The sequence below is a fragment of the Antechinus flavipes genome, chromosome 3 (genome assembly GCF_016432865.1).
Source record: "Antechinus flavipes isolate AdamAnt ecotype Samford, QLD, Australia chromosome 3, AdamAnt_v2, whole genome shotgun sequence".
In the NCBI taxonomy this organism is placed as follows: Eukaryota; Metazoa; Chordata; class Mammalia; order Dasyuromorphia; family Dasyuridae; genus Antechinus; species Antechinus flavipes.
In genome coordinates this window covers 461,096,734-461,124,288 of record NC_067400.1, presented here as the reverse complement: position 1 = coordinate 461,124,288, position 27,555 = coordinate 461,096,734, and the positions used below count along the sequence as shown (strand labels likewise).

Sequence of the window (27,555 nt, the reverse complement as noted above, 5' to 3'; positions counted from 1 at the left end):
GGAGGTAGCTATATTTCATGTGAAGAGATGCAAGAAAAATGTTAATGTAATTTGTAGGCATAAAAGCTATTTATTCCCACCATTTAATTAAAGTGTTGCTCATTTTACTTATCAAGTGTTGCTTGATTATACTTGATGGAACTGAATGATGTTTGACATATACTAACAAGCTCCAGCATTTATTTTCTAAAAGCAACAATAACAACAATACAAAAAAAAGAAAAGAAAAGAAAAGAAAAGAAAACACAAACCCAAAAAACAAAAGTCCAACCAAATCCAGAATATTACAAACTGGAAGCTGGAGAAAACTCCTTGGCTGTTTTATTAAAGGAAAGGGGAAAAAAGCCAATTTCTGAATACCACTGACATGAATCTAATTTATGTTTTTCATTTTGATACTCTTAACAGGTCCAAGTATGAAACTGATCACTTTGAAATTTTGTGAATTTTGCTTTAGTAGACATATAATAAAGACTATTATAGACCACTCACTAGTCCTGAAATTATAAGCAATGCATTATTGCTACTTGGTGAAGCTGTTTTAGGTCATCTATGGCCTTATCTATAGTGAAAAGTGAAAGTAGGAACAGTTCTGAGCTTAGTCATGGGACTGAGTTCAACTGCTGACTTTTGCAACCTGAGTGACCGTGGCCAAATTAATTAGACTCTCTGGGCCTCATTTTGCTCATCTCTGAGATAAAAGTATTGGAAAAGATGGACTCCAAGGTCCCTTCCAGTTCTTCCAGCACATATACATATATCTATATACATACATACATAGAGCTACATGCATACATAGCTACATATCCATCCACATGCATTTGCCCATATATAAATATGCATTTAAAACAATATTAGTATGGTTGACATATAATGTAGATTTTTCTTTTGATTAAATCTTTAAATTTGACTTTATCTAAGATCAATGATTACTAGCCCTGTTTTTTTTCTAATATATTCTACTCCTGATCTTTGTAGTGTTTGCACAGATATCTTTTTTCTTATTCCTGCTAACTCTTGTACTTTAATTCTGCTCTTTAATCTAGCTTTCTATTACTTAATCTCTTTCCACTCATGTCTCTTCTTTATCTTCTTCTACCACCCTTTGCTTGACCTCCTTCCACTTCTCCAGCCCTTATTTCTTTATATTTTGGAGAGTGCTATACCCTTCATGGTATATATGTACTAGTTCTAGATCATTGTAAATATGTACTAGCATGATACTTAATTGTTAGAAGGAGAAAAAACAAAAGATGATTGTAGCTGATTTACTATGAATGATTTTACTGAAGGAAACTCACCAACTGGGGCTTTTGAGGGTTGGGTGGAGAACATAATGAAGCAATTGGATCCCATCAAATCTTGAATCCATGTCAAGGTTAAAGGAAGATGCTCTTAGGAAGCTAATCAACAAGCATTTAATAAGCACATACTACATGCCAGGAACTCTGAAAAATGATTCAGATATGGAGAAAGGTAAAAACACTGGTTTTTGTTTTCAATAGCTTACATTTTAATGGGCTAGATAACTTGTAAGTAGCAATGTTATGAATAGATAGATATGTTGTTGAATCATTTCAATTGTGTCCATCTCTTTGTGACCTCAGGGTTTTCTTGGCAAAGATACTGGAGTGGTTTGCCATTTCCTTTTCCAGCTCATATTACAGATGAGAAAACTGAAGTGCTCATGATTTTATGGTTAGGAAATGTCAGAGGTCAGATTTGAACTGAGGTCTTCAGACTTCAATGTTAGCATTCTATCCACTGTGCCACCCAAGTGCCCTAGATACATAAACACACACACTCACACACACACACGCACACACACACGTACATGTACACATACGTGGAAGACCTATCAAAGGGCGGATTTGAGCTGAGCCTTGAAGGAATATAAGAAGATGGGAAGGAGAAATTGTATATATAGAAAACCTAACTGAACAGTATGACTAAGAGCCTACATCTCCAACCCTGCATCATGTTCTGCCTTCTGTTCCTGCCAGTATAAAATTATTTTACAGAAAAGTCAACAGTGGGCTGGTAAAAGAGCACTTTCACCAAAAAATATTGAGCTCATTCCATAAGCTCAGCTTCCCAGAAGCAGTACAGAAACTCAGACTTCAGAATAATTGATATGCCACTAATAAATCCTACTGTTTTTCTCATTCAGAACAACAGTAAGTCAGTTTAGTGAAAGACAAATAGATGTAATCAGAATCTCACACCAGGTAATTTTAGTTGGATTCTCAGTTTAAAAATTTTACTACCCATGGACGTTTAACATCACAATAGTGAATTGAAATCCTAGTAAGAGAGATCATTTAAGGATATCTTGACATTTTGTAAGAAACCATCTCCAATAATTGCACTTACTTATCTGCTAATTTTATATGGAAAAGTTACAGATATGCTATTTAGAATGAGCCCATTTGGTCTAAACAGAATAACACCTTCTTATTTTCTTTTTGTATTCTTATTTTTAAAATCTTGTTTTCCTATGTATTTCCCTTCTGCTTTTGTCATTCACATCTTTTAGCTTCTTTTTGATTCTACTGTGAAGAATTTTAAAGCACTTTTAACCAATAGTTTTATTTAATTTAATGAGACTATATCAAAGAAGACATTGGAGTTTTAAAATTTTTATATTGTAAGCAATTTAATATTTATATGCTGTTTACTTTATTAGAGGCATCTAAAGTAATTACAGTGGCTCTGATGTTTATGATGCATCAGAAATGTGACAGATCAAGTCTGCAAGTTTTAAATGCTTTGATAAGTTTTCTTTGTTGTGCCCCAAACAATCATATCCTACACACTATAATTTACTTCTTTGGATAATTGAAAACAACTTCTCTGAAATTTTAGTCTTTTCAAGATTTATGGGATTGGGTTGAACAGGGGCTACATAGAGTTCCCAGAATTTTATGATCTGCCAGCTGGATTAGATTTTTTTAAGTGGTAATGGTGGTGGTAGTGGTAGTAGTTGTGGTGACATTTTAAATTACAATGGCTTTCCAGTGTCATCTTCTTGAAATTTTCTTAAATACTCCCTGAAAATTAGTGGGTACAAACAACCCTAGTCCTCGCCTCTGAATCTTCTAACAGGCAATAAAAAGGCAAACTAAGCTCTGTCTGAAATATTAAAATAATATCCAGATAGTCAGGGCCCAATGTGAGACATTCATGGCCTAGAAATATTGAAATTGTTTAATTTTTAAAATTTGGCCTTTTAAAAACTGGCCAGTGTGTTACAAACATTATTTCTCCAAAGTTTATCACAAAAGTAATCATCTAAAGATGGCATTGATACCTAAAACCTCACTTCTCCAAAAGTCATATCATTAATTATTTCAGTAACATGGAATTCAATTGATGATTTAAAAGGAAGCAAGAAGGCTGCTGAAGATATTAAACTCTAGGTCATAAAGTCTGTGATTTTTATTTTTAGGAGAATCTCTTAGAACTTTGCTCAAAGGCTATTTACTACAAATGTTAACTTTACCTTCACCTCGAAGGATTAGAACAGGTACTAATGGAAAGCATATTATCTCTCTTGCTATTTATCAGACATGACACCTGAGCTCCGGTCTGCCTTTGGGATGACCATCTTCCACATCTGGAAAGTATCTTGATTTCTTAGAATTCCTTGTTTCTTTCAAACCTTTATTCAATCAGCAGCTTCCACATGAAGCCTTTCTGAACCCTTCACAATTCCTAGGGCCAACTTGTAATTTACCATAGTGTTATATCTATTTGTTATGTATATATTTTCTCCTCTTCTAGAATGTAAGCTCCTTAAGGGCAAGAACTGTTTCATTTTTTTTCCTAAATCTCAATATATTTCTAACATCTAGAACAGAGCTATACATAGTAAGTGTTTAATAAGTGCTTGCTGAATTAAGCAAAATGGAGCTCATTGAGTATGTTGAAGCATAGATTGGAAACATATAATTTCTTAAAACATATATTGCAGATATATATTGCAGAAGTAAATGAAAAACTGTTATTAAAGTGTATAAGGAAGCAACAAAATCTGAGTGCTGGCAGGCTAATGAGGAGGGGAGACACAGAGAAATTATACAGAATAGATATGAGTGGGAAAATAATAGGAGCAAAGAACCATTTAATGTAGTTGTGAATAGGCATTTGAAGGGGCATGTGAAAAATCTAAGGAAAAGAAGGAATTCAACTATTGCCCATTTTGTAAGATTTTCATCCTGATTCCTATAAAAATTAGATTGAAATCATCTTCCTCTAATGAAATCAAGTTCAAAATATCTATCACGTCCAAATGTGCTCCATTTTAGCTTGCTGTATGCTCCTTTGTTGGTAGTGATCTTTTTTTACTGGAACTATGAGTTTATTTAATACAAGAAGTTCCCAGTGAAGAAAGTCCCTTGATCTTTGCCAGCTGATCATTGCTCCACAATTTATAGCCTTAGAATTGCTTGGGGCACAAAAAAGGGTAACTGCCTTATTCAGGGTCATGCCATGTACTCTGAACTCTGTTATCTCTTGAATTCCTGCCTAGGGCTCCACAGTCCTGACCAGTAATTGCCACAGTCATCTCTTACTTTGATACCTAGCTTAAACCACATTTATTTCTTTGCCCCAATCCCTATGCTATCTTCTTCAGTAACCATGATAAATTCAATTCTGCCCTTGTCAACAAGTATTTACCATATTTGCTATGTGTCAAGTATTCTTTTTAGCAATTAGCATACAAAGAAAGACACAAACAGTTCCTGCCTTCAAAGAGCGCATATTCTAATGGGGGAAACAAATATGAAAATAACTAAAGACATAAAAGACAAAGAATAATTGGAATCAGCTCAGAGCAACTCTAGAAGCCAGGGGAACTAGGATAGACTTCCCATAGAAAGGAAAATTTGACCTGAGTCTTGAAAAGTAACTGGAAGATGGATTGGAGCAGGGAGATACGCAATCTGTAAATTTGGAGAGATTGATTTTAATTGAATGATGAAGTCTAAAACCAGATTGCAGACAATTAAGGGGAAAGTAAGAAAAGTGTAGGTACTTTGTCTAGATGGCTTTTCTTCTAGAAAGAATATATCAGTCTATTCCTGTGACTCTGATTATGATCTCTGTAACTAAGTGGTTCTCAAATTATTGTCCCAGGGAGGTTCCAAGACCTTTTCAGGAGGTCTGCAAGGTCAAGACTGTTTTAATAATAATACTAATACATTATTTGCCTATTATAATTCTCCCTTTTCAACCATATATCTGCAGGAGGCTGGGTTTTCTTTATATACTTTAACCAAAATAATATATCACAACTGATTAAATGCAGACACAGGTATGAGAATCTAGCCGTTTTATAATAAGCCATATAGTACAGAGGATTGCAAAAATAAGTTTTAAAAAATATTACTCTTCTCACTAATTTTTTTTTTTGTTTTTGAAAATGATTATTTTTCTTAAAAATCTATTACATCACATGTTATGGGTTTATTACTGGTATTTTAAATGAATAACTATTTTTAAATGTCAGTTTTAATTTCTGATATGCTTAATATTGACAGATACAACTCACAAAAGCAAGAGTTCTTTAGCATTCTTACTATAAAGAAATCTTGAGATGAAAAAATTTCCAAACAAAATTCTCCTTCTCTGAATGCTACTCTTATCAGTATGTTCTCTACGTAAGAATGTAATTCTCTAAGAATAGGGACATCTTTGCCTTTGTATTGGTATTACCATGGTTTGACACAGTATTTAGCATGTAGTAAGCACTTTAATGGATGCTTTATAATTCATTTATTTTAGGTAATGATTTAGAATTTGTAAGAAAACAACAAATTTTATTAAATTAGTGAAAAGGTAAATATGATATGAAATCATAGAATTTTCAAACTCCAAAGGATTGTAGACTTCTATTTTGCAGATAAAGAATCTAAGAAAGTTTTTAAAAAGCCCCACTTCTCCAACCTCTTAGATTGGCCACATATCTATGGTCACATTCTCAGCATGATCTAGCTTGCAACTCTTGGACCTCTTAAGATTACAATATGTAAAATACTTTTCTTGGCATTCAAATCAGAAATTTTAAGAAGCTAGTTACAATGCATGTTCATCATAAGTTTCATTGTTTGGGTGATTTTAAGAAGTATGTGAATACCTTATTAAATAAAATTTGAACTTATTAAGTTGCTAGATGTAATTAGGTAATAAAACTTAACATTTTTTCAGTCATTAGTTAAGTGTATATTTGGTTATTTTTGTAACTATGCAAATTTCGTGTGAAATTTTACATGCTATTATCTTTCTTCACTCAAGATATGAACCCTAATATCAAAGTACTTGTTTTTATGCCTTTACTACTGAATTACTGAATAGTCCATTCACTTTAGAATCTGAACATTCACATGACTGGTTTAATTAGAAAACAAGAAAGCTCAATAATTCTACCATAAGCTAGTAATAATGTGCCAGTGGGAGTCCTTGCGGTTCTTTATTATTCAAATACTCAGTAGTTTCTTGAATAAAGTGGATGACTAAGTATACTTATAGAAGTAAGAGAGATTATTAGCAGTGGAAGACACATTTGAACTTGCTGAAAGAACTGCTTTTGTATCGAGGAAGGCCTACTCTCAGTAATTATTATACTAGGTCTTCATTTTATCCCAGCAGTCCCTCCTTATTCACGCTTGCAATGTCTGAATAGCTTTCTATTGCTTGTTAATCCCCACAGGAATGTGGCTTTGGTTATGGGGAGGATGCACAGTGCATGACATGCAGGCCGCACAGATTCAAGGAGGACTGGGGCTTTCAGAAATGCAAACCCTGTCTGGATTGTGCATTAGTGAACCGATTTCAGAAGGCCAACTGTTCTGTCACCAATGATGCTGTTTGTGGAGACTGCTTGCCAGGGTAAGTTAAATTTTCCTGTCCTTTCATTGTTCTAAAAAACTATTTCTCCTTTTTTTTTAAACCTTAATTTTATATTTGCCAATATTAGCTCCCAAATTAGTTAATATTATGTTGTTAAATTAATATGTTAATATTAATTCAAATCATGTTAATTGAATTAATTACTGTTATAACTTTTACATTTTGCTATTTAATTACTAAATTGATATGCTAATATTAACTCAAATTATTTGTCATGTTTTGTGTCAATAAAATATTTTGTAAACTATTCTAGATTGGAAATTGGAACGATCTGTTACTTGGGCATATCACTTTACCTCTCTGGGTCTCAGTTTTTTCATCTATTAAAAAAAGAGCATTGGATTAGGTGGCTGAGATCCTTTCAGCCTTAACTATGACTGTGAATTAGATTATAGGTTCTGTGAATGTAGGATCCATGTTTTATACTTCTTTGAGGCCCCAGTAATATCTTGCATATATGAGGTATTTAATTCAATTTGCTGGATTTGTCATTTCAGTGCTTTGCCATTTAGTCCTTTTGTGCTTTCACAGCTAAATCATTACACATTATGCTCCATGTCCAGAATGGACTTTGTCCTCACCTTTATCTCATAGAATCCTTGCTTTCCTCAAAAGCACTACTCAAGTGCCACCTCCTAGATGAAATCCTTCCTCATCCTACCAGGTGGTAGCTCTAGATTCCATCTTGAAATTACTTTGCATTTGTTGGTTTCTTATAACATCAGTCAATTTGTCTTCCCCAAATCTAGTTTTCAAGGAATTACTCTCTTTCTTAAGATTTTGTATCTCTTTTTCCAATTGATTAACTTTCTTTTCATAATTTTCTTGGATTACTTTTAACTCAGGTACATGTAATATTCTACTATACACACACGCATACACACACACACACACCTTTTCCCCACCAATAAGTTCCTTATGAGGACATCATCTGTTATTTTTGTCTTGTGTCCTCAGCACCTAGAACAGTATCTTGTTTATAGTAAAAACTTAAATCAACATTTGATTTGAACTTCATTATATAGAATTCAATTTAAAAGCAAGGTCCAAAGTCTCATAACCTGAATTTATTTGCATTTATCCTAATGGTTGCATTTTTGCTAATATCAAAAGCTCACATATTGGAAGTTATAACATGGTGAATATGACTTGTAAGTGAATGAATTCAGTCTGACTCATAAACCTGCAGTGTTAGAGCTAGAGAGAATTTAATCTCACCTGTTCACCTTACATATAAGAAACTGAGGCCTAGAGGGAAAATTACCAAAATGATAGAGACAGAGTGTAACAAGACAGAACCAAGATTCACATATCCTAAACTTCTAGCCCCATGTTCTTTCTAATGTACCTAAATAACTCGATAGATAAAACATTTACTTCAAACTATCTGTGTTAACACAATTAGAATCAGAAAGGATCTCAGAACTACTGTGGTTCATTCTGTATCTGAATAGAAATATGTCTGTATGTTCTATATGTCTCTGAAAAACAGTCATCCAGACATTGCTTGAAAATCTCTAAAGAGGGAGAACCATCACCTCTTGAGGCAATTCATTTTTCACTTTTGGTACTTTCTGTTAGTTTTTCGGTAGTTTTGCTAATTATACTCTCCTCATTTTTATCCTGTTCTGCTCTCTGGAGATACACAGAACAAGTTTAATCCATATTCTGTGTTATTTCTCTTCATATATTTGAAGATGACTATCATGGCCTCCCTTTGTCCCACATTTCTTTCCCTAATTTGAAAAAAAATTTTTTCCAATTAAGCATTTATTTTTTCTTATGCTTCCACCTCTCCTCTAACTGAAAAAAAAAAAAAGGGGGGGGGGAACTTATAACAAATGCATAATTAAGCAAATCAAATTTCTATATTCCTTGTCTAAGATCATATGTTTCATTCTGTATATTTAATCCATCACTTACGTCCTTAGTGGGTATCATTTTTCATCAGTGCTCTGGAATGATAGTTGATCTTTGCATCAATCAGAGTTCTTCAGTCTTTTAGATCTTTTGTTTTTACATTATTGTGACTATATAAATAGCCTTCTGGTTCTGTTTTCTTTACTCTGCATCAGTTCACACAAATCTTCCCAGGTTATTATCCTTATCCTTCACCATTTTTAATAGTATACCATATACCAATCATTCCCTTTTTTTCAGTTCCTATTTTTCATGTGATATATTTCTAGATTATTTTCTATTCCTCAATGCAGAATCTCTCCAATTGTCTATTCTTTTCTATTATTTACATACTCATTGAAGGATTATGGAAAAATACAACCTTTCTTTAAAAGTGACTGGTCTTAAGGATAACCTCAAACCCAAGACCTTGAATGTCTCTTAAAATGTAAATATAGAGTCTTAACTATTTCAAAATTTGAGGTATATTTTACTGCAGGTGTGTAATATAAAACACTAGATCAGGAATATGGTGACTCAGATTGAGGGGAAAAGGAAGTTTTTCAGATGAGAGGAATGAATTATTGAATAACTGAAAGGCACTTTTTAAAAATTATGACACAGAGGACAGCTAGGTGGTGCAGTGGATAGAGCACCAGCACCGAAGTCAGGAAGATCTGAGTTCAAATTTGATCTCAGACACTTAATACTTCCTAGCTGTAAGACCCTGGGCAAGTCACCTAACCCCAATTGCCTCAGCAGAAAGAAAGAAAGAAAGAAAGAAAGAAAGAAAGAAAGAAAGAAAGAAAGAAAGAAAGAAAGAAAGAAAGAAAGAAAGAAAGAAAGAAAAATTACGGAACAAATGTGATAGGTTGAGAAAAAGTAGAGAGTAGGGGACAAAGTACCAATGAATAGACTGAGAAAAGGAGGACAATGAATTCTCCAGTTTCATTTTCTCTCTGCTTAAACCACAGATTTTTTTTTTGTTTGTTTCAGAGAAATGTTTAACTGTGGTTTCATGGTTTAATTGCATGATTATTTTTAATATTATGGCCTTTTCAAACCAGATCAATGCATTTGGTAGATGTCACTTACATAGTGGCTTTTATTCAAAAGGTTTTTCAAATATTTTTACAAAAACACTTTAATTTTACTGTATCTCTGAAGTGGGTGATAGGTTTTAATAGTCAAATTGAGGCATAGGAAGTGACTTTCATGGTACCATCCCCCACCCCTAAAAAAAAAAGCAAAATCAGGGGTAAAACACTAAAATTGACAATCATTAATAGATAAACTATTTATCCAATTTAGGTCCAAATGTAACCTTTACTTTTATTCATATAGGCATATTTCTGGTACATTGTCCAAATTCATCAGAAAAAAATACTGGTTTCATTATAATTGATGCTATGGAGAATAACACTCGAATTCTGAATATTATTAAAGTTCTTTATAATAGGCTTGATTTGAATTATGGCTGAAAAGCAAGGAGCCATTAGTTTCTTTATTTTTTTTTTCCTTTTCTGTTTTGGATTGATTTAGAACCTGTGATGTATAAGCATGTTGAGCAAACCTTATTGAAAGCCTACAATATGGTCAGAACTGTGTTTTATTTGATGGTATAATGCCTGAGATATAATTATATTTTAATGTTTAAATTAAGTTTTCATTTGGAATAATAATAGCAGCATCTAATGTTTTCTAGCAGAAATCTGTTGTTCTGTCTATTAGCTTAGGAGAAAAAGATCATAAAAGTGAATTCTCCTTCCTTTTCTAGATTTTACAGGAAGACAAAACTTGTTGGTTTCCAAGACATGGAATGTGTACCTTGTGGAGATCCACCACCTCCATATGAACCTCACTGTGAGTTAACTTTGCTTAAAAATAGGACTAGAGTTCTCCTTAACCTTCTTACTTGCTTTCATTACTTGAGAAATGAAGTAAATTTTTTTTCACTGTGAAACTGAGCAGGAGGCATGAACTTTTATCAAGTTCCCTACCAGGATATTAATGATCATTTGTTAGTGTTTTAGAGAAAACCTCTTGATTCATAAGATCTTAAAGAAAACTATATTTTGCTGTTAGTGTATAAATGCATAAATTAAAAATAAAGGACATAGGAAGAAAGACACTATCTGCATTTAAATGATAAAGAAATATGTATATATTTGTGTGTATGTATAATAAATATATGTGTGTGTGTGTATTTATGTGTGTGTATGTGTGTTTGTGTGTGTCTAATGATAACCATCTGGGGAGGGGGGAAGGAATAAAAAAGGAAAGGAGGAAAAAAGAAATGTACATGATAACTTTGTTATATATTTAAAAGGAATAGCAAGTTTTATGTAATAGAATTGCAGTTTCCTGTGCAACCATGTTTTTATTATATTATGTATGTTTTATTCTGATAATTAAATATAAAATAATTATAAACCTATTTTTCTATTATATTTCATTCAAAAGAGGGAGCAAGTTGTAATAGATAGTGTAGTAGACCTGTAGTTAGGAAAAACTGGGTTCAGATTCTGCCTCTTCAATTTTATGTATAATCCTGGACAAGTCACTTAAGCTTTGTGTTTTTTAAATAACATCCCTGATCTCTATTAAATTCTAGATGGATTACAATCTGTGTTGCTGGAGAGAGACCCTCCATTTTGAAGAGCGTCTCTATAGAGAATTACCCACACTGACAATCACAACTACTTTCATGTATTTGTATTCTGTTCCCATTTGCTATTTTGTTTTATGCTTACCATCAGTCAATTCTGATTTGGTGAACTAATCACATTTTATAATAGAACAAATGTAATTTTAACATAACTTCTTAGAAAATTCTCCATCTCCCAGAGTGAACATTATAGGGAATGGGATAGGCATAAATAAGACCACCAAATAGACTTACCAATATGCTTGAAACATGTATATTGGTTCCCACATGCCCCCACAGGTCTTTCATGTGGTGCCAGAGTATGAAAGGAACAAAAGATGTTCTACTATTGGCATCTGGGAAGACTACTAACAACTGGAAAAGAATTCTAATCATTGGCCCTGATCAAAGGAAAACATTCAAGACAATCAAAAGAAATTATTTTTTCCTCTCATATATTGCTAGTTCACTTCCAGATAGGAATGACAATTGGATAATATGTCCCTTTTATTTTAAAGTTCTGTATTGCTTTACTTTTTTATAATATTTTTTTTAAATGCCTTTCATTTATCTAACTCTTAAAAGAGAAGACAAGAGAGGAGGGGACAAGAGAGAAAAGAAGGAAGGGAAAAGAGTTTATTAAAATATATTTATATATTTTATAGTTTATTTAAATATATCAATAGTATGATATGAAAATGACATGTCCCTTTTTAAGGGGAATCATGGTAATACCCCAAATACAGATGTCTTTTAAAAAAGCATATATGAAGAAAGTATGGATCCCTGTACAGCACAAGTCAAAATTAACTTTTAAAAGAAAATTTCTGATTTATAATACTGAAAATTAAAATGAGAGTAATGCATAATGGTTCCTGAATTTCTCATACTTAAGAGTTCTTTATGTAGTAAAGAATAATTTATTTGGCATAATTGAGACAATTTACTTAGTTATTGATCTTTCAAAGAAAATGTTCACCCAGACTAAGATAATAGATTTAGAGATTTCATGGTCCTTGGGAAATAGTAGTTCTTATCTCCAAATAGAAAAACACTCTCTCTAGCTTAGTCTAAAGAATAATACTAGATCTAAACCAAGGATAATTTCTGTCAATAAAATATAAAGAGTTTTGGGGAAAATGATGTGACATAGTTTGATCATTTTTTACATAATGCTTTGACATTTCATACACTGAGAGTAACCATCTTCAGTGCTTCCTTCCCTCCCTGCTCCTTCTCCTCCATTCTTCTTAGCCATTGATAACTAGTTTTATGTATACGGACGCTATGTAAAGATCACTGGCTTTGGTGCTAAGAGACCTGGCTTTGAATCTTGTGTGTGCCGAGTAACCTGTGTGGTTTTAGGCATGCCATTTAATTTCTCTATGGCTCAGTTTTCTCATCTGTAAAGCAGAAATAATGCCTACTAGTCCAACTCCTCAGACCTGTTGCAAGGATTAAACAAGATAATGTATTTTGAGATTCTGCTAACCTTAAAGAACCATCTGAAATCAATTTATTAATAATATATAAATTTCCAATTACCAAGGAGTTTGTCTGTTGCATAGTTTTCCTTTATATCTTAATAACTGTGCTATTGAGAGGCATGACAGAGACTTGAATCCAAGTCTTCTGATTCTAAGGACAATGCTTATTTCGGAATTTGGTATTTGGTAGAAATTTTGAATTGTCTCTTTGTGAATAGCATCAAAGTGACTCTTTAAGATGTATCATTCACAAAAGAACAGAATGTGTAAAAGAGCAGTATTATCGCCATTTCTTGATTCCTACTTAGACTTATCATTTCCTAATTGCCTCAGAAAATTTTCTTAAAAATAAAACAAAAATTTCACAAGAGAAACAGGTAAAAGAGTGTGGATATATCTATTATCAGTACAGATTCTAAGTAAAACAGTCCAAAGCCCATTTCTTGTGAGTGGTAGGTTTGCAGCATTGTTACATGTCCATGAAGGGCTTCATTTATTCTTTTTTTTTTCTTTTTTGCTGAGGCAATTGGGGTTAAGTGACTTGCCCAGGGTCACACAGCTAGGAAGTATTGAGTATCTGAGGCCACATTTGAACTCAGGTTCTGTTCTATCCACTGTGCCACGTAGCTGCCCTGCTTCATTTATTCTTAATGGAAATTAGATTGGGGGGGGGGGGGCATGAGAATGAAAATGGGGAAGAGTTGAGGCACTGAATGGTCTGGACCTTTGAATTCCATTCTGAAGAGGAAATGCCCAGAGTGGAAACTACCTTTGATATAGATGAGCTGTCAGGTTCTAGTCTTAGAATTACCTTGGAGGAATGAGAGATTAAGTGACTTGGCTTTTGGATATCTATTACATGTCAGTAAAGGATTCAAATCCAGATTTTTTAAGACTTCATGCATTCTTCCATGTGGTCTTTTTTAAAAAAATGAATATTAACTGTTATAAAAAAAATAAGTGTAGTTCCATTAAAAATGTTGAAAAAAGCAAGGGAAGGACAAGTAATTGTAAACCTAAATTTCTGTATGATATGAACAGTTAATAGAATGAGTTTGCTGAAAACATCCTTTTTTTGTTCTAGATCGTTTTGTTATTGCTGAAGTTTTTGTATTTTTTTTCCCCTAGGCACATGAAAAAACTGGCTAAATAAAATAGGAGCTAAAAAAATTCAAAACTTTATCTCTCAGAGTCATATATTATTTAAGTGCCTTTAATTTAGATGTTTGCTTTTCTCTTTGGGTTTTTGAAAAACAAGTCATATGATCCTAAATCGATAAGAAATAAGATAAAGCATATGTGTGGGAAGTAGAAGAGATGCTAACTTTTAAACAAATACTTCAGAAAACAGCAATTCTTTGCACCAAGGAATGAATAACCTTAGCATAAAGCTATAATAATCTTGGGGGGAGGAGGATTTGACAGTACTGTTTTTCATTCCAATTAAGAAACAAAAACAGTCAATTAAAAAGCAAACACTTTTTGAAAATGGAAGAAAGGCATTTGTTAAAGCAAGACCAACAATACTAAGAGTATCTGGAGAAGGGGAAATGAATAATTTAAGATAGCATTTAGTAACCTTTAATAATAACTCTTTATAATGTAGCAAATTATGCTTCTCCAAAATGTGCATATTTGAATAAGAAAAACAGTAACTGATATTTATGTAATTAACAATCATAATAACTGATTGCCTTAAGGTTTACAAAACACATAATATGGAATAACTGAGAGTTTCAATTAGCTGCAAATAGAATGAACTTTTATCACATTTAATTAATAAATATGACATACTTTATGCTAAAGGTTACACCTTTGATCTAGTGAAGAATTTGACCTGATTAAGTAAATCTTACCTGGGATTGTTAATGTACTTGTGTCTAGTTACCAGCATTGAATTAATCCCATGAATTACTGCTATCCACCATGCTTGCCTCCCTTGGGCACCTATCCTGGAGAATCACCATCAGAGTAGTGCAAATGACAAATTTCTTGACTAAAAGTGTTTTTAAATGAATGCATCCATCTCCTAATTGGTATTTTGAAAGCTATTGAGAGTGTGGAATAAGGAGAGCAGAGAACAGTGCAGTAAGAGAATCCGGAAGCTTAAAATAGACATTTCTTAAAAATTAGTCTCCTGTTTTTCCTATGTTTTAGCCTGAAGATAACTAGAAAAGGAGGCCATGCTGCTTGATGCAATAATAATAATAATAATTTTCAGTCATTTCCAACTCTTCTTTACCTCATTTGGGGTTTTGGGGGCAAAGATGCTGATTTGTCATTTCCTTCTCCAGCTTTTTTTACAGATGAGAAGATTGAGGCAAATAGAATTAAGTAAAATGTCCAGAGTTACATAATTAATATCTAAAATTGAATTTGAACTTGGGAAGATGAGTCTTCATGAGTCCAGCATTCGATCTGCTGTAAAACCTAAGTGCTCTACTACTACTATTACTATTACTACTTTCACTATTAACTATAACTATTACCTCCCATTTATGTAGCCCATTAAGATTTACAAAATGCTTTATAAATATTATCTCATTTTATCCTCATAACAATCCTAAAGAGTAAGTGCTATTACATTTCACATCTTACAGATGAGGAAAACTGAGGCAGGAAGAGATTAAATGACTTGCTCATGATCATACAACTAATAAGACCATTGGTAAATATCTGAGACTGGGTTTGAATTCAGGACTTTTGACTCTAATACCTATGCTTGACCTACTATGCCCCCTATTATATTAATAATAGCATTTATGTAGTGCTTTAAGATTTGCAAAATGTTTTATTTGAGATTCTTCCAATCTCCCTGTAAGACAGATGCTGTTATTGACATCTCAGATGTAAATATAGATTTTGTGTTCTGTGTTCAAGCCTTTGAAGGAAAGGGCACTCTAAATAAATTACCAATGTCTAAAATTATTTCCTTTCCCAAACATTTCCTAGCATTACCGCCCACCACTACTGGGGAAACCTGTAAAAATTCCAAAGAATGAAAGAGTTGCATCACATTTTTTGGACTGCTCTTCTTTTCTTCTAATATGAAATAGTCTAAATATTTGCAGGCCATTAACTCTATTTGACTGTTACAGGTGAAAAGGAAAAGTTTAAATGTTTCAACTCAGTAAATTGACATTATCCTTTGTATCTGGGAGATGCTTTGGAAAGTTTTTGTTTGCCTGGGAGCATTAGCAGGAGGGCATGAACTTCCTTTGCTCATAGTAAGGCTTTGAAACTTTGATCAGGACCTCAGAGAACTAGCAACAGTTGATTATTACCTAGTTAGCTATAAATCTAACTACTATGGCTTTCATCTTCTGTCTGTTGTAGACATTTAAAACAGTGACCGGGTTTAAATATTTACTTATGAAGAAACAGGTTGTAGCTTATTAAAGCCATCCAGAATTTAAAATATTTTATATTGAGAAATGGGATAAGTTTGGGGGGAAAAATGAAGTCCACTCATCCTGTTTTTCTGGAATTTAAAAAAGGAAGAGTGAATTACATTCACTTGTTTTAAACAGTTATAAAAAATACAAACAGTGATGAAAGAGGCAAACATTGTAAATGAAGACTATGGAATGGCAAGAAGAATCCTATTCTGAATTGAAAGAGCCTTCTAAAAGGTATTCTTTTGCTTACAATCCAGTAAAGAGCCCAGATCATGAAATATTTGAACTCCAATACTGTGCCTGAAATTGGATAGAACAACTGTGGAGAAAACCTTCGCCCTCATTCAGGAAGTTCCTATTCTAAAACAATTGATTGGGTTGAGAGGGAATGGTTTGAATTGTCTATTTGCATTGTTGCATGCTGATAATAGGAGTCTTCCTCACCTCAACTTTCATTTACTTGTGAAAAGACTTAGAAAGGAGAAAAAGAAGTGACAGAAGAACTTATAGGAGAAGCACACTAAAAAACTTGGGATCAGAAATGGAATGTCATTGACTTCTGACTGGAAAATAACAGAAAATAATTTGCAAGGTAGAAAAGACATTCAGTGGATCAAGTGCTGGGCCTGGAGTCAGGAAGACTACCAGACACTTACCAGTTGTGTGACCAAAGAATAAAAAAGAAGAGACATTAGGAAGGGATAATTCGAGATTGTACAAGGAAAAAAATAAATCCTTAAGGCCAATTTAAAGGAAGTGGGACTATTTATCCATACTGTTGAAGCATTTTTAGATTGTGCATTTAGATTGCTTTTTTGATGAACATAGAGGAAAAAAAAATCACTAATTTGCAACAATTCAAGAATTATGAATCAGTATATCATATTTATTAACTGTAAACATGAAAAATATTTTTTCTTCTAGAATTTCTTATAGAAGTGGCATAAGAGGGAGAGGGTAATTTAAGCATTAATTAAAGTTTCGTGATCTTGTAAAGGTTGTTTTTATGAAAAATCTGCAGGATCATAAAATCATAACTAATCTCTAAAGTCAGGTAGTTCCCTTGGAGATTTTTTTGTCTCTTTTTTATATTTGATAGTTAGTTCTATCAATATTTCACTTCTCAAGAATTCCAAAGACTGTTTTATGAATTTTATTTCTTTGGCAGCTAGATGACACAGCTCTGGAATCAACAAGACTTATTTTCCTAAATTCATATCTGACTTCAGACCCTTACTAGCTGTGTGATCCTGAACAAGTCACTTAACCTATTTGCCTCAGTTTTTTTTTTTTTCACTGTAAAATGAGCTGGAGAAGGAAATGGCAAACCCATATTAGTATCCTTGCAAAAAAGAGGCACACAGAGCCAGGCACAACTGAAAACAAACAACATATGCTTTCTTGCAAAGTACAAATTGTTTTGAGATTTAAAATATCAGATGACTATTGAAAGTCATAAATTCCTCAAATTCCATACCAGTGATCCTACCACCACCAAATGAGACTAATTACATTTATTTTTTCATGCTTGAGATTGATGTATATGTAACAACCATTCATTAAGTTCATCCAAAAAAACATTTATTGAACCTTACTATATATACAGACCTAGACTTGATATCATATGGATACCTTTTATAGATATTAAAAATTGGAAAATAACTATTAGCTGTACTTATCTAAACACTGTGTGTGGTTTCCCCCTACCTACAAGATTAGTTCAAAAGTTTTGAAATGTAGAATTCCCACTATTGGCTTTTTATGTTAACTGTTAAAATGCTTTATGATCAAATGAATGATCATACACCTTAAAGTCTATAAAGCCTCTGCCTAGCAATAATTCTGAGATGTAGGTGTATTCTAATCCCCATAACAGATAAAAAAGCTGAGACTTTGAGAGCCTCAAGGAGTAAGTCTTATAGACAGGACTCAAATGCAACTCCAAACCTAGCCATTATAATTCATTTTTCTCTGCTGTCTATAGAGTCATTAATAAGCAACTTTCAGAAGTAATCAATTGTTTGGTTTTTTTTAATTTTTCAACAGTATTTTATTCTCCAAATACATGTAAAGATAGTTTTCAACATTCCAAATTTTTTCTCCCTCTTCCCAAGACTGCAAGTAATTTGCTGTAGATTATTCTTTTAAACATATTTCCTTATTTGTCATATTGTGCAAGAAAAATCAGGAAAAAACAAACAAAACTACCCAAAAAAGGTAAAAATGCATGCTTTGATCCATATTTAGTTTCCATAATTCTTTGTCTGGATGTGAATAGCATTTTCCACCCCAAGTATATAACCAAATTTAAAAAATTCTATATACTAGGGGCAGCTAGGTGGCGCAGTGGATAGAGCACCAGCCCTGAATTCAGGAGGACCCGAGTTCAAATCTGATCTCAGACACTGTCTAGCTGTGTGACCCTGGGCAAGTCACTTAACCCCAATTGCCTCAGGGGAAAAAAAAATTCTATATACTAAGATAACATAGGACATGCATAACGAGTCATTTTTTTTTCTCTTAGCCTTGTTCATTTGCTCTGACATTATTTTTATGTTTGGGAGGAGGAAATCTTTCTATCAGAATAAATAAATGGAAAAGCATTTATGAAGGGTGTACAGTGTGCTAGGCACTAACAGCTAGGAATACTTTTTTTTTTTTTAAAAGACAACCATTAATTTAGGAGCTTATGTAGAAGAAGGCAATACATGGGAAGAAATAACCAGGAAAAGCAATATTCTGGAGAAGTAGACAGCAGATGTTTACAAACTCTGAGACAGGCAGGTGGGAAGATACCTGGGTGCATGGTTGAATGAAATGGGAAAGTGAAATGAGATGTGGTGTCTTTAGCCAGTCATTAGGGTTGAATGGGTTAATTTGGAGACATTTAGATACTAGTCAAGAGGGGTCCAAATAAAAGAGACACACATGGTGTGAGCCTAGGGAACAGAACTGAAAGTTTTTCATGATCATGCAATAGAAAAGCTGATTGTGTCATCATACACACTTGAGTCACCACTCCTAACTGATCTGATCAAATTCTCCATTAAATCAGAACACCTGTCTAATTCACTTTGGTCGTTCATCTTTTATCAAATGAAGTAATCTTTTCCCCTGCCCCCATTGAGCTGACTGATCATTTACTAAAAGCAGCTGAATGAGAGCCAGGTGACTTTAAACAAAGCTAGCCATAGAATGGGCAGATCAAAAAATACATACCATTAAGAAAAAATTAATATGATTCTTAAATACCAGTCCTTATTTTCTCAGAGAGGTTGTTTGATAATGATAATTGTAGATTTATCACCTAATGTGAAGTCATAAAAGATTAACTGATTACTCTCTGAGGTAAGTAAAAATCATCTAATAGGGAATCTAAGAGTTATAAATTTTTCTATCTCAAAGTTTATGCTATAAAATAGTAGCACCTTATTCCATCTATGAATTACTATCAGCAAAGTCATTTGTCCATCAGGAGTATAAAAGATTGCAGCTGAGAGGTTTGGCTCTGGTATTCAAAAGGTTAAGGAGAGCTAGGACACAGAAATGTGAAGGGCAAAAGCCCAAGTTCCGTATCTTTGTTCTAACTCCCAGCTGGCAGTCTTGTTTGTTAGTCCCAGTGGATACACAAAAACTATTTTTGAGCTAGCACATCCCTCAGCACAGATGTTGAAGAGGCTATAATGCTGGAGTTCTGTTAAATGGCATTTTTAGTTTATTGGTGTCAAATTTTAGAGGCTTCATTGCATCATGAGTCAGTAAATGTCAGTAATGTATCCCATGAAGATTTTCACAATAAAAAAATGAAATAACCCTGGAATTGGAAAAGAATGCCTTTATAGTTCTCATTATGCTTTAAAAAAACACAATATATTTCTATTTAATAATTTTGGCCTATAATATTAAGTATTAAATATATATAGTATTAATTTATTTCATTTATGTTATGAAAAGCAAGTTCTTAATATTTTGACATACCAGGTTTCCAATTTTGACCATTACCCAATTGATGAGCATCCACTTGGTTTCCAATTCTTTCCCATTAAAAAAAGGCCTATCTTAACTAATCTTAATCTTAAAAAGATTTATCTTTTTTTTATACATATGGGCCTTTTTCCTCTCAATATTCTAAATCATCAAACTGGATGGAAACTGTATGTTAAAGTTTTAAAAAGGACTTAATTTTCATAATGTAAGTGAAATTATACTGTACTTAGTACTTAACATTATAGGCCAAAATTAATAATAGAAATAATCTACCTACATTTTTTTTTAAACAATTATACTTGTTTTACCAATCTTTTCCAATATGATTCTTATGAAGTATTTAAATTCACATTTGTTATTTTAATTTGCATTTCCCCAGTTATTAGTGATCTGGAGTATTTTTGTATATAATTGATGGTAGTTTGGATTTTTTCCTCTGAGAACTGCTTGCTCATGTCCTTTGACCATTTATATATTAAATATGTGTTTTTGTGGATTGATTGTGAAAAAAAGATAGATGACCAGTGGAAAGAGAAAGCTTATTTTTCTTAAATTCTAATATGTTTTCCAGTTCCCATATAATTTTTTAGAAATCTGTTGTAACATTTGAAATAACTAGCCTTGATTATCACTAGTCTAATGAAGTGAGAGCTGACCTGGAAATCTATCAATGAAACTCTCCAGTGGATTAAAGAAAAAATAGGTTAAATCACTTGCCCAGAGTCACTTAGCTACTTATTAAATGTCTGAGGTCTTCCTGATTCCAGGGCTGGTGATCTATCCACTAAGCCATCTTGCTGACTTTGTAGTAATATATGTGCCCTGTTGTGAAATTTACTGATAAGAGTCAAAACAGAACAGTCTGTGGATTGATTTCAAAAATCAACCAATCACAGGGAATAATGAACAGGTAACTAAGTGGGCTAAATTAGAAATCTAATCTTAAAACCTATAACACTTAGCTGTATATCCCATTATCTCAAATGGTAACACCTTAAAAGTTAAAATTCTCAAAACAATTTAAATATTTTTAAAGTAGAGTAAGTCCCTCTCAACTATCAATTCCAAAATGCCTATCAGTTAAAAAACCCTAGTTACCTCTTAAATAAACATGCTCCACATAGGGTAGGGGTGGGATGGGTGGGTTTTCTTTATTGATCATTTTTTAAGGATTCCTTATGGTTGGGGAGAAGGGGATGAGATACATAAGTGCAAGTGCAAGGTGTTGTCAGGGAAAAATAAGAATGTATCACAATTCCCATACTCTTTATCCTTTTCCAACTAGGACCAGAATGTGAAAGTATCTAATTCCCCTTTCCCCCAAAAATAATGTTGGTATGCTGTCCCACTATGTTTGGAACTGTATCAAAAAATGTTTTAAGCTCTCTTAATGAGAAACATTTTGTTTCAATTCAATAAGTTGTGAGCAACAGAAAGATTGTTAAATTGTTGATGAACCTAAGACACATTAAAATGCCTTCCAATTTTCTTTCATGAATTCAAGAAAATAAGGTAGAATTGATATGGTAATATGAGCTCACTATATATAGAAGGATATCCTTTAATCGTTCTTTTTTTTAGATACACTTTTTTTTATTTCTTAAAAAATGAATAAAATATGTGATGAAGTTATTTTCATTGGCACAGATTGTGATTGAACATTATTTTGAGAATTGATTAGACTAGAGTTGCAGAGCCTTGTAGATCGCTGTGCTCATTTGTATATAGTATTTTAATACGTATGAGTATGAAAATCACAAATTTAAAAATTGTAATTTGGAGACTGAGCAATGATTTTAAAATGTAGATTTAAAAAGAAAGTTTTAATGTATTTTTACAAATGAAGGTCACTAGGAATCACAAGATGCTGATTTAGGGAATAAAAGGGAAAGAGAATAAACATTTATGTAATAACTTATATGCCAGGCACTCTACTAAGGACTTTACAAATATCTTATTTGATCCTCATGGACAATTTAATGAGGTGCTATTACTCAAATTTTGCACTTGGTAGCTGAGAAAAATAGGCTAAATAACTTTCCCAGGTCACACAGTAAGCCTCTAAAGTTAGATTTGAAGTTAGAGTTTCCTTTCTCTATCCAATGTGCTACTTAATTCGCCCAAGAAAAATCTGGCTGCCTAAAGACATTCATTGGTACTGTACCTTTCATATTTCTTAAAATTGAGAATGAAGCAATCTTATCAAATTTACTATGGTAGAACTAATTCAGTCTGAATAAACCATTTATTAAACACCACCTGTCATGAAAAACACTATGCTGAATGCTGTAAGAGATATAGAAATGAAGAGGATGAGGTTTAGAAACCCAAGGAACCTACAATATACTTAGAGAAATTGAATATAGACACACAAATGCCTATAATACAAAATAGAGTGTGTAGAGTATATAAGAGTGAAGGACTCAGAAGGGAGAGGACATTATTAGCTATAGGGCTTCAGGGACAGTTTTGAGGGAGACACCAATATTCCTCTTAGTTGAGAAATTTTGTTTTGACACAATACACAAACATACAAACAAAACAAACAAACAAAAAAAAACCTAACCATTAAAGGTATCAAAGTATAGTACTCTAAAACAATTACAGAAAAACGTATAAAAGAATTATTGTGTATGATAGTATAGCTAAGCCCATATTTTACTGTGTCATTTATGGTTTGGTAAAAGAAAGGAATAGCATATGGTTTAAATTTCATAAGGGTGTGCCAATGTTGTCTATTGTATATAACCAGAGTTTACTTATCTTTCAATATTGACTTTATATATTTTAATTTGTGGTGAGTATTATGAATATTGTTTCTTCATTTTGTTTTCTTCATCTTGCATATAAGTCTTGTCATGTTTCTTTATTTTGTCACTTTTTTTTAGTTAATTTTTTTTCTAACTTGGTCTTTTTCTTTGTTTTTGTTTTTTAAAATTTTCAATATTATTTTATTTTTCCAAATATATGCAAAGGTAGTTTTTCAGCACTCATTTTTGTAAGACTTTATATTACAATTTTTTTTCCTCTCATCTTCCCCCACTCCAAAATAGTAAATAATCTGATATTGGTTAAATATGTACAATTCTTTTAAACATATTTCCTTATTTAATATGTTGTGCAAGAAAAAAAAAAGCAGACCAAAAGAGGAAAAGGCATAATAAAGAAAAACAAACAAACAACAACAAAAAAGTGAAAATACTATGCTTCAGTCCACATTCAATCACCATTTTCTGGGTGCAGAAGGCATATTCCATCCCAAGTTTATTGAAATTGCCTTGAGTCATTGCCATGTTAAAAAGTGCCAAGTCCATCACAGTTGATCATCGCACAATGTTATTACTGTTATATAATGTGTAATGTTTTCTTGGTTCTGCTCACTTCACTCAGCATCAGTTCAGGTGAGTCTTTTCTAGGCTTTTCTAAAATCAGCCTGCTGATCGTTTCTTATAGGGCAATGATATTCCATTAAATTCATATACCATAACCTATTTAGCCATTCCTCAATAGATGGATATCCACTCAATTTCCATTTCCTTGCCATTACCAAAAAAAAAAAAAAAAAAAAAAAAAAAAAAGGCTGTTACAAACATTTTTGCACATGTTGATCCTTTTTATGATCTCTTTGAGATACAGACTCAATATACAGCTGGATCTAGAGATATGCACAATCTTATAGCCCTTTGGCCATAATTTCAAATTGCTCTTCAGAATAGTTGTATCATTCCATAATTCCACCAACAATGCATTAATGTCCCAGTTTTCCCACCTCCCATTCAACATTTATCATTATCTTTTTCTGCCAGTCTGAGAAGTGTGATGTGGTACTTCACAGTTGTCTTAATTTGTAATTTCTTAATTGGTGATTTAGTGCATTTTTTTTTCATGTGCCTAGAAATAGCTTTAATTGTTTTTGTCTGAAAATTGTCTGTTAATCTCCTTTGACTGTATATGCACTGGGGAAATGATTTATAAATTTGACTCAATTCTCCATATATTTTAGAAATAAAAACTTTATCAGAAACTTTTGCTATAAAAATTTTCCTCAGTTTTGTTTCTCTTCTAATCTTGGCTAAATTGGTTTTATTTGTGCAAAAACTTTTAATTGAACATAATCAAAGTTATCCATTTTGCATTTTATAATGTTCTCTAGTTCTTCTTTGGTATTAAATTCTTCTCTTCTCCAAAAATCTCACAGATAGACTATCCCTTAGTGTCCTAATTTGGTGTTCGTGTCACCCTTTATGTCTAAAACATGAACCCATTTCAACATTATTTTGATAAAGGGTATTAGATGTTCACCAATGCCTAGTTTCTGCCATGCTATTTCCAATTTTTTCAACAATTTTTGTCAAGTAGTGAGTTTATATCTTAGAAGGTGGACTCTTTGGGTCTATTAAACATTAGATTACTATAGTCTTTGACCTAACCTATTCCAATGATCCACTACTCTATTTCTAAGCCAATAACAAATGGTTTTGATGACCGTTCTTAGTCCATTTCTTTAGATAATATGGGAGGAGATATTAATATCTGACCATCAATTAGCATCCATTGAGTATCCTTAATATGTAAGCCATTGCTGGGGATAAGAAGAGATTCCCCCAAGAATGAGGCCATTTCCTACCCATATATTTATTCTTATTAAACAATCAACAACTCTTATTGAGGGCCTGTGATGTGCCAGGTACTCTGTTCAGTTCGAGAGTTATCAATGTCAATCAAGTCTTGTCCTTAGAGAGTTTAGATTGTCCTATATTTTCAAACATATTATTTACTTAGAAGTATATTTAAAAATCATACTTGATTGTCCACTTAAATCTAAAGCACTCATAACTATGGAAAGGAATGAATTATGATCATGTAGTTATGAGTGTATGTGGGTTTTGTTTTTTAAGGAACAAATCCACACAGTTACAGCTATAATACTTTTTGTTGAAGTTGTAGATTCTGATTTCTTTATGGTTTTAAATTTTTATTTATGTTATATTACTATTCTCTTTTTATAAGGAGCCAAGCAGTCCTGGGTAGCACTGTCTCAGATAGGAAACCATTTTGGTCAGCTAAGATTTTTTTGGTTAAGAATGGTATGGAAGCTAGTGGCTTCTGAGAAGGCTTACACTGGAAAATGGTGGTTTTTCTTTACACTCCAAGTCTTTGCCAGAAGTCTTGAGTTCTCATCACAACTTTGTTACTAATTAGCAGTATGACCTAGGAAAAACCTTCTCTGCTCCTTCCTTTCTTCATCAGAAAGAGGCTGGCTGGGCCACCATTCTGGAAAGCAATTTGGAACTATATCCAAAAGGCTATCAAACTGTGTATACCCTTTGATCCAGCAGTGTCTCTACTGAGTCTGTATCCAAAGAGATCATAAAAAAGGGAAAAGGACTCAAATGCACAAAAATGTTTGTAGGAGCCCTTTTTGTAGTGACAAAGAACTGAAAACTGAGTGGATGCTCATCAGTTGGAGAATGGCTAAATAAGTTATTGTATATGAATGTAATGGAATATTATTGTCCTGTAAGAAACAATTGACAGAATGATTTCAGAAAAGCTTGTAAAGACTTACATGAACTGATGCTAAGTGAAGTGAGTAGAACCAAGAAAACATTGTATGATGACCAAATTAGCACCCTGGATACCTTAGAATCAGTCAGAGCCAGGATAAGCAAAAGTCCTTGGTTTTTATTCTTGGTCTTTAGGGGTCTCTCTCCAATAGACAAGGCTAATACGGCTTGTTGGCACCCATCTGATTCCCTTTCCATCTGTAGAAATACAAGCAAATCCTCTCTCCCAAGCAGTTAACCTATCTGGTCCCTTCCATTCACCACTTTCTGGGTCTCTCCACATCATCTAGCGATTATCTAAAGATAATGGAGCTGTTCGCACTGGACACTGCCCTTCCAGTGGATTATAAAACCTGTCTGCCAGAGCCAGTGCATCTTTGTCAAAAATCAAGAAGTTAATAGTATAAAGAGCTACATTTAGAAGTTCTCTAGGGTTACCTGTGGCTCCCCCTTTCTTTTATTTTTGGGAGGGTGTCTTAATGTCTCTGTTTCTCCTCTCTACTATCACCTGTCCTTGAGGATTAAAGGGTATGCTAGTGGTAAAATGTTATACTGTGCACAAAAGTGTGCAAAATGTTTAGAAGTATATGCAGGTCCATTATCTGTTTTTATGGCTTGTGGCACACCCATAATTGCAAATACTTGTATGAGGAATTCAGTGACCACTGTCTCTTTTGCTGCTGGTATTGCAAAAGTGAATCCTGAAAAGGTGTCTACCACAACATGGATAAAAGACAGACGACCAAAACATTTATAATGGGTCACATCCATTTGCCAATTTTTATTGGGTGTCAAACCATGAGGGTTCTTCCCTGGGGGGATCATAGGAGTGTGGAAAGAAAGGCAAACTGTACAGGCTTTTACTATCTTCCTAGCTTCCTCTCTTGTTATTCCAAATTGTAAATATAAAGCTTGAGCAGCCAGATGATATTTAAAATGAGATTCTTGGGCTTCTTGAAATAAAGGAGTATTGGTCAACATAGTTAAAGGCTATCTGTCTTTGAATTACTATCAAAAATAGGACCTGGAAGTCCACTATGAGAGTGGACATGGAAGAAATAAATCCTACCTGGATGTTTTCTCACTTGCTCTTGAAGTTCCTTAAAGAGCTGATATATATTAGAGGCTACAAATTTTATTTGGGTTGTGGCAATTCTTTGTACCACACCTACTGAAGAGGCTGAATAAGATATTATATTTATATCTCCTGGATAATAAGTGAGAACTATAATGATCACATACACTTCATTCTGCTGAGTGGACTGAAAAGGAGTTCTGACTACTCTCTTTATAGTTAAGTCACAAGAGTTTGCAGCACAAATATTATGTTTTGATGGATCTGTAAAGATAGTTGGGTCTTTAAAAGGAACTTTAGAAACTTTTTCTTCAAGAATCCATGACTAATTATGTAATAGTTTGGTTATCTTTAATGGAGAGCCTTGTATAAAATTTGGAGCTGTAGCCAATAAAATTTGTCACTCTGGGATGGTTTCACATCATACATTAATTTGTGCATTAGTATAAAAGATGTATATCTTGTCAGGTCTTTCCCCAGATAATTGTACTACTCACTTAATGGCCTTTAATAAAAATTTAGCTACAAGCACTGGGTAAGGAGTAAGGCTTTGTTCTGGTTGTGCTGGGAGGTTCATCTACTC

General features: G+C 33.1%; 1 protein-coding gene across 2 annotated transcripts in view; it reads left to right on the top strand.

The window, feature by feature from the left end:
* Positions 1-27,555, top strand: part of TNFRSF19 (TNF receptor superfamily member 19) — a 96,404-nt gene that overhangs the window by 32,262 nt on the left and 36,587 nt on the right. For both annotated transcript variants that reach the window (XM_051986572.1, XM_051986571.1), the window contains exons 4-5: positions 6,713-6,891; positions 10,589-10,674. In XM_051986572.1, coding sequence (XP_051842532.1) covers positions 6,713-6,891; positions 10,589-10,674 — 265 coding nt within the window. The remainder of the gene's footprint in view (positions 1-6,712; positions 6,892-10,588; positions 10,675-27,555) is intronic.